The 13,443-nt window shown below is 44.3% G+C and overlaps 1 protein-coding gene across 1 annotated transcript; it reads left to right on the forward strand.

The window, feature by feature from the left end:
• The first annotated feature begins 1,054 nt into the window (after positions 1 to 1,054).
• On the forward strand, positions 1,055 to 2,615 carry LOC124657734 (dof zinc finger protein DOF5.1-like). The gene is made up of 2 exons (XM_047196251.1): positions 1,055 to 1,119; positions 1,441 to 2,615. The coding sequence occupies exons 1-2, from the start codon at positions 1,069 to 1,071 to the stop codon at positions 2,434 to 2,436; spliced, it is 1,047 nt and encodes a 348-aa protein (XP_047052207.1). The 5' UTR covers positions 1,055 to 1,068; the 3' UTR covers positions 2,437 to 2,615.
• The last annotated feature ends 10,828 nt before the right edge of the window (positions 2,616 to 13,443 follow it).

Raw genomic sequence — 13,443 nt, forward strand, 5'->3', positions numbered from 1 at the left:
AGCCAGCCAGCCGGGCTGAAAATGGTTGTCGTCCGAGATCACTTGAAAAAGGTAATAATCCAATAAAAAAGCCGTGTGCATCCTTTGGATGCAGAAGCTGGGGCGATATTTCCCCATTTAGAAAAAAAACGTGGTTGTGGGCATCAACTGGTGCGAGATTTTTATTCGGGACGTAGGGGTAAAGTACTCTCGGACGACAACCATTGATGCAATTGGATCACCCTCTTAAAGCCGGTATACATACAGAACTTGATACCATTTTGGTTCATCTCTTTGTACAAGTACCTTACATTACACATATTACCTTTCTCCAGATTAAGTAACCCTAAATATGATTAAAGCGCAACATCATCACTCGTCACATCAAACCAAACTTGTCCTATCTTAGCAACATATATACATGTGCACAGGACAGACATCCGTACATACCCAGAAACGAATCTGATTCTCCAGCAGCGCTTGGGATACGTGCAGGCCCCACCCAGAACAAACACTAGGCCAGGCAGCGGGCCAAGAAGACCAACAGCTTTGATCAACTTTTCCTTTTGCCTCCGGAGGTGTATAAATACAGGGCAGCGGCAGGAAGAGGGGCCGTCAATTCGATTCAATTCACTCATCTCATACAAACAGACCTCATCTTCTCCCCTCCATTGCTGTGCTGGAGCCACCCATTTGTTACTCGTTTCCTTAGCATACCATGTCTCCTCTCACACTAAGCTAGCCCACCTCCCCTCTATCCTACTGTTAGGGTTTTCCCAATCACCTTTAGTTTTCCCCTTATCTGTCTCATGACATCCATCTCCACTAGCTATAGCTGAGCTTAGTGTGTCACTCTCTCTAGATTTCTCTCTATCTCTGTCCTGTTTGCAAAGCTGCTGTACTAGCTCATCCTCACTTAGCAGCTAAGGCATGCCACATAAATTATAAAGAGAGAGCACTTGCGAGAGGAAGAAAGTTGTGGTTTGGTTTTTGTCCCTCCTCTCTCATACTCTTTCTTCTTGCTCCTACACTTGTCTTCCCAGCTTGGAACTCTCAGAAAGCAGTATCCAAGGAGAAGAACTCATCACCATGGTTTTCTCGTCGTTCCCAATCTTCCTTGACCCTCCAAACTGGAGCCAGGTAATTTGTTTACTGATTCTCTACGCATCTCTCTTCTTGAATAACTTTGGTTAATTCCATTCTTAGACCCACACAAATCAGCGCAATCACAATCAAACTCATATGAATGATGGACTATTTAGGCACTTCTTCTCGATGTGTGCTTTTTCCACGGATTGATTTCAAGTTATGTTATTTTATCACACTTTTGTGGACTTATGTTTAAGAGCTTGAATTAAAATACATAAAAGCCTTATTCTAAGCATGTTCTTGAATATACCTTGCTTTAAAGTTACCGGATCATAGCATTTTGCCTTTAATTCGTCCTGCCGATATATGCAGATGCAGCAGCAACCTCACCTGCAGTGTCTGATGGGTGGAGGAGGAGGAGGAGGCGGCGGCGGCAACGATCACCATCACCAGCAGCACCACCAACTGATGCCTCCGTCGTCCGGTCAGCTGGCGCCACTGCCAGGCGGGCCTGACAACACTGAGTCAAGCGCGCCCGCCGCGGGCGGATCGTCTTCGGCCTCTCTGCAGCTGGTTGTGTCGGGACAGCAGGGCGGTCCGGGTGAGCAGCCCCCTCGGCCGTCGGTGTCGATGACGGAGCGCGCCCGGATTGCCCGCGTGCCCCTGCCGGAGCCCGGCACGCTCCGGTGCCCGCGCTGCGACTCAGCCAACACCAAGTTCTGCTACTTCAACAACTACTCCCTCTCGCAGCCGCGCCACTTCTGCAAGGCGTGTCGCCGCTACTGGACGCGCGGCGGCGCGCTCCGCAACGTCCCCGTCGGCGGCGGCTGCCGCCGCAACACCAAGCGCTCCAGCAAGAAGCGCCAGGGCCAGGGTGGTGGAGGCGCTGTCGCGGCCGCCACGTCATCGTCCTCCACCACCTCGACCTCTACCACCACTAGCGCCGCCGCGACGAACGCGGCCGACATCATCGCCAGCATGCAGGCGCTGCCGCACCACCTCGGCCTCCCGGCCGCGGCTGCGCTGGAAGCGTCGCTGGAGGGGTACCACAGCCACCACCAACACCAGCACCATAACCTGTCTTTTCTGCCGCCGCAGTTCCTGCAGCAAGGGCTGCACGGGTACCACTTCGCCGACGGCGACATCGGATCACAGCTGGCCGACGGGTTCCCGAGGGGCGTGGCGTCGGGGCTGCTTGCACAGCTCGCGTCGATCAAGATGGAGGAGCACAGCTCGGGCGCTGGCGGCGCTGGAGGCGGCTTCATGGGAGGGCACGAGCAGTACTGGCCCGGAAGCGGCGGCGGTGGCGGGTGGCCAACGGAGTTCTTGTCCGGGTTCAGCTCCTCCTCGTCGGGGAATGTGTTATGATCGTCGGGGAATGAGCTGTGACCGTAGGGGATGCATTGGGTTATGCATGGATGTGGATGTCACTATGTCAGTCACTGATGAAATAGGCCTTCCTGCCTTAGTTTCCATAAATTAGGGTTATTATGTGCTGTGGTGTTCTTCAATTAGGGCGGCGTTTTCTTTTTTCCTTTAACATGTTTTTATATCTCTTGGGTTATAAGTTAGTTAAGTGGTGTGTTAATTTCCTACTTGGTAGGTTTGGTGTAGTAGGAAATTACTGTGTGCAAGTGGTGTCAACTGCATGCAAGGGTGATATGAGATGTACCGTATTAAGTTACTTAACCATACTATGTTTAATTATATGAGGATGGTATGAAAGTTCCTAGTCTTGTATCTTTGCATATCATCCCCTTGGAATATGAATGCAGGCTTGACGGTTCGCCATTTTTTCTGTTGATCATTGTACAATGTCGGAAAGAGTGTCACTAAGTTAAGTTACCGGCGCAAATATGTTGTTTACGTGTATGTAAAAATACGCTGATGATTATATGAGTTAAGATTGCTTGTTGTTGGTGTTGACTGCTAGGAGATGCATTTTCCAGTGATTATCAAGGGGGGCTAAGTGTTTTTTTCACAATGTCCCTCTCATCAATTTCTTGGAAGACAAAGTTTGCATTTTTTGTTGTTGAAAGAGTTCCAATTGCATAGCCAAATTAATACTATTTTTTTACACAAAGCGTATGCGATAGTTGATGGAATTAAACTATATATTCGTGATCCTAGAATTTAAGTATTTGATGGAACTAATAGTATGTTTTACACAAGGGTATGCAATATTTGATGAAATTAAACTATATATTATTGATCGAAATATCATTTAGCTAGATTTATACATATATAAATAATAATTTATCCTGTAAAAGCAAGTATGATTCAATTACCTCAGCCCTCTCCTAGCTAGGTACGTGAAAAATATTGTGAAATGGAGATGGTATATTACAAATCATCATAAGGTGTTCTTGCTGGAAAGATAAAGCTGGAGGAACATTCAATCATAAGCACACTTAGATCAGTAGAATTACTATGGATTCCTTTTATTCCCACGATTTTCAAGTCAAACCATTCCCCCCCCCCCCCCCCAAAAAAAAACAATAAATCCAGTTGAGAAATCTAATGAGAAAGCGATAGTTAGACAATAGCAGTAGTCTATTGTAAGGTTAAGGTATAAGTTTAAACAGTTGGTCTAGACTCTCTCTAGCATAAATATACAAGAGTTGCGCTTATTAGTGTGCTGCCTTGCTGTCCCCAAATCAGGATGATTAGTACTGAGTAGCTAATTCCCCTAAAACTAGGGGTCCAGTAGTATAATATGCATGGTATATCTCTTGATTGTGCAATCCTTTCTTGATGTTGCTCAACTACATGTCCTGCTCTGGCAAGATTATTCAATCACGGGCTTCACATTTTGATTGAAGTTTCATCCTACAAGAATTTCAGTTTCTTCTTGGTGATTTCAGTAGGTACTGAACTTTTTTTTGCGAAAAAGGTACTAAACTATTTACATATATAATAACATTTCAGGAGAAAAATTATTGACACACATGACCTTGAGCAAATCATAATAAATTAAATACTTAACTTTCCTCAAAGGTAGTGAGTTTCAGCCAAATGTACTTTTGGCCAAAAATCATCAAGTTTGCTAAATATGGCCAAAATACCTCTAAAACCAAACAAATTAACTTAGAAAACCCTGAAAGTTTTGTAGGAAGGAAAAATGTAACTTTAGTTTCCATCCATGCATGGCAGCACCTACTCGGTTAGACTTTTTTGTTTTGTTTGGCAAGGTTTGGCTCTAACGAATGACAAGAGGCGCATGTATTTGCATTGTTAAGAAAATACGATATGCATGCATTTTCGTACATCCTCGTATTGTACATGTATATGTGCTAGAAAAGCAATCGACATATCCTATTCTCGTCTGTTCAGGCGACAAAGGCGGTGTCGATTGTCCCCGCCACCATCCAACCAGATTACAACACCGCTTGCTCCTGCGAAGGCCACTGCCAGCCCTTGCCCTGGCCGCCGTCCACCATCCATCTCGCCGGCCATGCACTGTCTATCGGCTCTACACGGTGACGCGACCAGCTGGATCGGGGTGACCCAGCCCCCCCCCCCCCCTCCCTTGAGCTTCGTCTCCCCTGTGTTGCATGTTCCCCCACCAGAATAAAACCGCTCAGCCATTGACTACATTTTAGATTGGTAGTATATTTTTGAGAGAAGCCCAATTTACCTCACTAAATCTGTCTCAAATTTCACATTACAACCCTCTGTTATAATTTGGTTCAACTTTCACCCCCCTTAATTATAAAAATCATTCGAAATGACCCCTTCCACCCCTTCAACAAGTGTTTGTACCGGTTTGCCTCGCACTACTAGGAAAATGCCTAGCCGTAAGATGGGTGTTAGTGGCGCACCAGGAGGGCAATGCGCCACTACTACTTAGCAGTGGCGCACCGGAAAGTGGTGGGCCACTATTAAAAATGTAGTAGTGGCGCACCTCTCCTGTGGTGCGCCACCACTAAGTTTGACCATGGGTTTGACCCAGCCTTATACATAGCAATGGCGCACCGTGCAGAGGTGCGCCACAGCTATTTTTATAGCAGTGGCGCACCTCTACATGGTGCGCCATTGCTATGTAAAGGGGATGATGGACATGTTTGGGCATCACTTAGTAGTGGCGCACCAAGCCCCCCCCGTGGATCGCCTTTTCGAGTTTGGAAAAAATAAAAGAAATAGATAGAAAATTCAAAAAATAAAATACTTTGAACTTCCCATGTATTATGTAATCTAGCTTTCATCAAAATTTGAAAAAATGAATTTCGATATATTATGCAAAATGGCGTCATCTTTCGGTAAAACGGGTTTTCTGGTTGCATACGACCTCCGATGAAAAAAAAATTTATATCAAAATCGATCTACGCAAAATTTCCTATTCGAATTCAATGCCTACGGCCGTTTGGAGAAAAAAATGGATTCGTCAAATTCAAAACAGAAACAGGACTTTTTTCAGGTTTTAGATTTTGGGCAAAAAATAGAAAAAAAATTAGCGGTGGCGCACCCATGCCTTGGTGCGCCACTGCTAAGCTTCCCGCCCACGAATTTCAAAATGGGATTCAAAATGGGAGGAGCCGGCCACTTACCCCCTCCTCCCTCCTTCCTCCTCCTCCACACATTCTCCTGCTCTCATTCTCCTCTCCTCCTCTTGCTCTCCTCCTCTTGCTCTCCTCCTCTCCTCTCTTCCTCCCTTTCATCCTTTTCTTCTACTTCTCCTTTCACTCCGGCGACCTCCTCCACTATGTCGACCTCCGTTGACCTTACTTTCCGGCGAGCTCCTCCACTATGGTGACCTCCGGTGACCTTACTCTCCGACGACCCTACGACGACCCTCCGGCGACCCTCTGGCCTTCGTCCACTTGTTCATCCTCTCCTACATCCTCCATCTTCTCACCTCTCCTCACCTCTCCTACCTCTCTCATCCATCCTTACCGGCGGCTAGGCTAAGAAAAATGAGAATGAACATTGCACAAATAATTCTAGCAACAAGAACCAGAAAAACTAACGAGCCAAAAAAATTCTAAACAAAATGTGCCAGATCCAGATCCAGATCCGGATCCAGATCAAGAAATTTCAAATTTTAGTAGTGGCGCACCTTGTTTCTGTCCAGTGGCGCACCTCAGACGTTTAGGAGTGGCGCACCATGAAGCTAGTAGTGGCGCACTACCTGGTGCGCAACTGCTAAGCCAAATAGCAATGGCGCACCACTAGTGCGCCACTGCTAATTGTTAGCAGTGGCGTGATAACAGTGACGCACCACTAGTGCGCCACTGATGGCAAAAACAGGTGCGCCACTGATTGCCTGTTTTCTAGTAGTGTCACCACGTCAGTGGGTTTTCTTCCAATATACTTCCTCCAGGTCGGTTTAACAGTCGTCATGAAGTTTAAGACAAGCTTTGGATACTAAATTTGGTCCACAAAATTAAATTATATGTCTAAATAATCTATACCGTTAGATTCATATTCAAAAAAAGGTTTCCAATGATATAATTTTGTGACATATATTCTTTATTTTTTGACCAAAATAATGGTTAAAACATTTTTTAAACTACATGCACGCCTGTTAAACCGAACCGGACGGAGTACCAACTCATCGACGGTACATGTGTATCCTCTCCGGAGCACATGCTCCCCTCTTACCTGCTCATCATGTTCAATCTTCCTCCCAAGAACGAGGTCACACAAACTATGGAGGAAGCAGAAATGATCCAAGAATATAGGCTTTTCTGTATTCTTAGTGTTAGTTTTATAATTTTCACCAAGGTTGGTTGGATAAGGCTGAAGACACTAGCTGACCCTTGTGTAGTTTGTGCGTCTCAGATTGGCTTTATTCAAGGCCGCAACATATTGGGTGGGGTAGTTATCCTTCATGAAACAGTTTACAAACTAAATTAGAAAAAGTTGAATGGAGTTATTTTAAAAATTGATTTTGAGAAATTCTACCACAAAGTTAAGTGGTATCCCCCCCCCCCGCAGACTCTAAGAATGAAAGGTTTTTTTAAAGATTGGCGTGCATTAATCCATAGCTTCGTATCAGGAGGTAGTGCTGACATTGAAGTCAATAGTAAATACTTCTAGACTAAGAAGGGGATAATACAAGGTGATTTATTATCGTCAATTGTATTAAATATAGTGGTTGCTATGCTCACTATCATGATTGATAGTGCAAATTTTGATAGCCAAATTGAAGATGTGATACCCCATCTTGTTGATGGAGGGTTATCTATCGTCCAATACACCAAGGATACAATCCTCTTTATGGAACATGGCATCGAAAATGCAAGAAACCTAAATTTAATTATGTCAGAATTCGGGCAACTATCGGGTCTAAAGATAAATTTCCGTAAGAGTGGGTTGTTTTGTTTTGGTGAGGCTAAAGACGATGTCAACCTATATGCTGAATTGTTTGACTGCGGACAAGTCTGGTACTATAATAAGTATTTGGGTATTCCGATTCATTATTGGAGACTTGCAAATGTTGAACGGAAATTGGTGGAGGAGAGATTACAAATTCGATTCACTAGCTGGAAAGGCAAACAATTATTCTTTTGAGTAATATTGGTACTCATTAACTCAGTACTGAGCAACTTGGTACTATACGATATCATTCTTCCAACTTCTGAAAGGTGTCTTAAAATGATTGGATTACTTATGATAAAGGTTCTTTTGTCATGGTGATAGTGAGAAAAAGAAATATCGATTGGCTACGTGGATTGTGGTTTTCCGCCCTAAACATCAAGGTGGACTTGGGATTCATGACCTTGAGGCCAAAAAGAGAGCCCTCTGTGATAAATGGCTTTTCAAGCTTCATTCTGAAGATGCGGTGTGGCAAACCCTCCTTAGGAGGAATTATGTCGGCTCTTGTGCTTGGTCCCAGGTTTATTAGAGACCTAGTGACTCACACTTCTAGGTTGGGCTAATGGCGATGAAGAATATTTTTTCCCATATGGTTTTTTCTCTACTAGGAATGGACCGGAAATTAGATTCTTGGAGGATAAATGGCAAGGTACTGCCGTACTCGGAGAACAATATCTGACATTGTTAAACATCGTGCATCACAAAGGCGATACGCTCACTAAGGTGTTAGAAACTTCACCACCAATATGTTGTCTAGAAGCGATCACCTGGGTCCTAGGCAAGCATCTTGGAGTCTCTTGCTCCAACGTCTGGCTTTTCTCCATTTGACGTAGGGTACGATTTATTTCGGTAGGATCTTCTCGAGAGTGGTACTTTTAAGTGGATTCAATGTACAAAGAGTTAATGTAACCTCAAGTGCTAGTTTATAGAAATAATAAAAAATGGAAAATAAAGATCTTGCTTGAAACCAAGATTTTTGCGTGGTATCTTCATCGTGGTGCAATTCGTACCAAAGATAATCTTGCAAAACATAATTGGCACAAAAGTAAAACGTGTATCTTTTGTCACGATGACAAGACTATTAAATACTTACTCTTGCAATAAAAATTTGCTAGATCTATATGCATGGTTAGCCATCCGGATAGGTTCTACGTTATACTGACCGTGTAGTGTTGCGAATATTATCGGCAATTAGCTCAACGGTGTGGATCCTAGGTTTAAACTACTTATTAGGGTGGGAGCGATGGCTGTTATTTGGTCGCATTTGATTATGTACAAATGACAAGATTTTTAATGATAAGAATGGTTTTCTTATGCAAGCCATCTACAGGTGCACGAAATACCTTCATTCATGGTCTTCTCTACAACATGTGGAGCATCGTGACCTAACTACGGATGTGTCTACTCGGTTGGAGGATATAGCGAGAGATAATTTTCCCAACATGAATAGCAGCGTAATGTTTGGATTGGCCCTCCGTCAGCATAGGCGGCTATACATTATCTTGTTTACTTCTATTGCATCTCTAATCTTTTTGGTTGAGACTTGTGGATTTATGTGGCTGTGCTCATCCTAGTTATGCATAATCCCGTGTAATGCTTAAGCTATTAAGTAACAAAACATATTTTATCGAGAAAAGATGAAGAAAGAAATGATCACATGAGCAAAAAATAACTTATTTTTATCCATAAAGTGGCATGCATCCATTACCTATATGAATTGAAGGACATGATGACATGAAATTCCGGCCACTCGATGAATGGATCGGACGAGGAATATTTGCTTTTGGTATCAAATGATTATACCCGATCCGTCTGGTTCACACCAATCATAAGGTAGCCCTAGCTGGTCACGGATCCATGTGCTAGATCTGACATTAGTTTTTAGTATGTGAAAAAGGTATAAGACAGGAAGAGAATTCCCTGCAGAATGATCACTCACTTTGAGCCACACATTCCGCTCCTCCGAAAACATTAACATCATTAAAGATACCCTTAATTATGTAGAGGGCGCTGGCGGGCTCGACTGTGACATGCTTATTACGTGTACTCGAATTCATCCATCGCTTCATCAGTAGTGTCATTGTCACCTTTTGGTGCTTCACCAAATAATAGAATCACAAGCCTCTCGGCTTCTTCATGCATTATAGGATGCACACAATTAACTATAAGTTATTACAACTGAAACATACCAATGTTAAACGATGAAGGCAGAGATTCGGCGGAACAATAAGGACACGATTGGTAGGTCGCAGCCTTTTTCGGGCTCTCGAGGGTAGGCGCTGGGTCCTAATGGGTCGAGATGGATGGAGGTAGAGGAGGAGCGTCCATGCAACGATTGATAGAACGCGAGGGAAAAGACCGGGGTGGCAGTGCAACGGTGACTAGAGTCAAGGGAGTGGGGCAAGGGAGTTATGTTGCGTCTCCCGCATTTCTCCACTCGTGCGATTGACGCAAAAAAAAGAGTCGGTTTTTGGCTCTCCCGAGCCTGGCTCTAGGGAAACCGCTGATTCGGGCGTTCGCATTGAACCTAGCTCGGGCTGCTTTGACGCGGGATGACCGCTACGCGGAGGTGTTCTAGGCAATCAAACGTACCGAATTATGCTCCTAGGACCTGCTTTGAGATGATGGGAGCTACCAATCGCGCCCTAAGCCGTGGGTATCGCGATAGTTTGCTTCTCCTTCACCCTATCACGCTGCTGGAGCGCAACACTTAACCAATATAGTAGGATAAATAATCTCTTCGTTTCGAGTTATAAGATATTTTGGATATTTTAGTGTGAACTATGTATAGACTGAAATGAGTAAACAGACCCACTGGAAAGTGTCCAGATACATGCTGCTTCAAAAAAACAACTACCTCCATCTCAAAAATGATGTCGCGGAATTGTCTCCGTGGGGCCGCGCCGGGGTGGTAGACGGCTTGCGCGAGCACGTAATCGATGTTGCGGCCCCTCAACCAATCCCGCCGGCCAAATGTGTTGTAGGGGCTGCCGTGTGGCCCATGGGTTGCAGAGAGGGCAACCTCGCGCTCGGTGACGAAGAGCGGGCCCTAGAGCTGGCGATCGGTGGCCTAGATCGGGCCCGCCTGCAGTGAGCTCGTTCCACCACCATCACACATACTCTTCGAACACCGGTCCTTCCGCTAGCGGCGGCACGATGTAGCCGCATGCAGAGATCTTTGGCCGATGGGAGTCGCCAATTCGGCGGAAGGAAGAACCCCACCTCGCATAGTGAGGTTGCGGGAGCGGGTTTCTCCTTCGCCTATGCCGCCGACACCCTTCTTCCACCGGCTTCATAGTTATTAGCCATCGTGGGGGCTCGGCTAGGGTTCTTTGCATGGACGGAGCCACGGAGGAATGGTGAGGTAGGCGAGGACTGGCCGGTGCGGTGGTTTTATTGGCGGACAACGTGGCGGTGGCAAGTGTCACGGCGCACGTCGCCATTACTTCGGCGTTGGGCGACGAGCTGGAGACCGAGCTTTACATCCCGTCGAGGAAGACAAAGGAGCCAGCGCCGCTTTGAATGTGGTTGTGATGCTGCCAGGCTGGTCCCACGTGTCGTTACGCACGCGACGTGCGTTGCCAACGCTCCCCGTTCGATCCCCGAACCACGGGGTCTGTACGGGTGACGGTCGGTTTATTGGGCCACCCTAGGCTCCTCCATGGTTTGAGGGGTACCACTGCAAGGCGATTTTAGGACTGAATCCCCAAAAGTCCTTTGGGAGGCCTCTAGTAACTCCGGTGGGAATGCTCTTGTAATTCAGAACGGGCGGGTTGAAACCAAGAGATTTCGGTGCCTTGCGCAAGAGATTATTAAGTTGGACTTAGTGTGTGTGGCGATAGAATGATGCATGTGGTTGCTGCAGTCACCATCAGAGGGAATCTGTGTGTTCTTTGGTAGATCTGCTTTTGCTAACTCCAATGCAGACTAGCCTAGCGTAGCTATTCTCTTCTTCAGGAGGGAGGGAGAGGAGGGAATAAAGCGGCCGATGCAAAATATCACATCAAAGAAAGAGAAAGAGAAGCCCCTGTTCCCCTGGCCCCACACCCTATCCGTCTAGACAGATCATACACAATCATGCAAGCATCTCTCCTCTCCCCCCCCCCTCTCTCTCTCTTCCTCTAAGATGTGAGTATGAGCATCAACAAGTGTTGGGGAGAGAGAGAGAGATCGAGACAGTGTGCTGACAAAAGGTGTGGGGCTCTCGAAGTTTTGCTAACTCCAGTGCATATGCTTGAACCTCGAGGACATGAAATGGTAGGTTCATTCACAATACCAAGACATTAGCAACTCTGACCAAAGCATGATAAGTACCATCTGCATGTATAATCCATTTTAGAAGGTCACTGAGGCCACGTGCCTCAAAGAAGTATAGTGCATGGTTCATTAAACTATCTAAGAAAATATCCACTGCAAACCATGTTTGGACGTTTCAAGAAATTATAAAAATGTATCTTTTATATTAGGAAAGGTGATATTTTATATAACATGTGAAATTTGGAAGTTCAAACACAATTATTTGACAAGTAATGTTTGCCACTATTCATTGATGATTATGTTTTTTTATAGTTCAAAAGTGAATTTGTTTCTAAACTTAAAGTTTCCACATATATAGAACATCAGATCACCTATTATTTTTCATCAGAATTTTTAGAAAACTTTGAAACATAGTATACACTTGGTAATTTTCATTGGTTTGCACCATAGCTTGGTTCCGATGGATATTTTCTGAAACTAGCTAGTGTTCATTAGTAGATGAAGTTTTTTTACTTAGCTAATAGGGCGATTCCGACAATCTCTTCTTTGATGTTACCACTATTCACCGTGAATTTACCTTTTCGTACCTCTAAAATGAGTTTGATTTGAAACTCGAAGTTTACACATTTGTAGAACATCAAGTCTCGTACGTACTTTATATCTCTGCTTTGGAATTTTCAGAAACTGTGAAACATAGTTTACCCTTGGTTTTCATCGATTCTAGCGGCATATTTTCTGAAACTGGCTACTGTTCATTAGTATATTATTATTTTTTGCTTACGTAATTGGGTGATTCCGACGTTATCCTCATTGGTCATCCGTAGTACATGTTGTATATTAGTGTGTAACAATTTGATTTGTAATATTTTCGCCAAATTATAGCCATGCTTAAGCACACATGAACATATACTCTTTCCTCATGGAAAATGGATTGTTTATTTTTATTTACCTCTGTCAGTTTTTAGTGTACAACCGTTACCTACTTACTTTTTCTTTTGTTTAAACAGACAAGTGCTAATCATTTATATCATGAAACTTTTTTCATGGTAGTTATGATGCTATATATTCCCCATGTCCGGATATCCGTGCATTATAGTTCATTCAAAGTCAAATTTATAAACTTTGCTAAGCGTATAAGACTAGTCACAATGGGAAATATCATACACTAGTATCATGCACATGATACTAGTTTATGATACTATCCCCACAACGCATAGTATCATAAGATAGTATCATCATATTTAATGTTTTGTAGAATCTCAATGCAAATTTGTGTACGTAATATGTTTGCCATTAAATTTTTCTAGTTTTACGTGCTATGATATGTTATCATATTATGATATCACTCTCATCTCTCACAACATTAATTGGTACGCCACATCAAATTTTTGCCATCATGGCATACATGATACTACTTATAGTCTAAGAGAAAATGCCAACATCTACACAACTTCCAAATCTACTACCGTTACCCTGCTTCCACGTACGACAAGAACCAGTCAAAAAAGATGGCAATGGATGAAGGCCAGATTACAAGGTCGTTCAGCCTACGTATGTACGGCAAGGCTGCCTACACGCAGGCAGCTAGTGTGCATGGAGCACAGAAACCCACGCATAATCGCATGCATGTCTTTGCCGGCCGGTGACTGCGGGCTGTCAGATCACGGATCGCAGATGCCCGCGACAAATCAGAAAGCGCAACAGAACAACTCGCCCTTTTTTTAATAAAAATTTCTTCATCTTCTCCGAATCAGATGAACAGTATGTAAAGCAGCGGCAGAAGCAGCTTGAGCTTGAAGC

This window comes from Lolium rigidum, chromosome 5, assembly GCF_022539505.1.
Source record: "Lolium rigidum isolate FL_2022 chromosome 5, APGP_CSIRO_Lrig_0.1, whole genome shotgun sequence".
Taxonomy (NCBI): Eukaryota; Viridiplantae; Streptophyta; class Magnoliopsida; order Poales; family Poaceae; genus Lolium; species Lolium rigidum.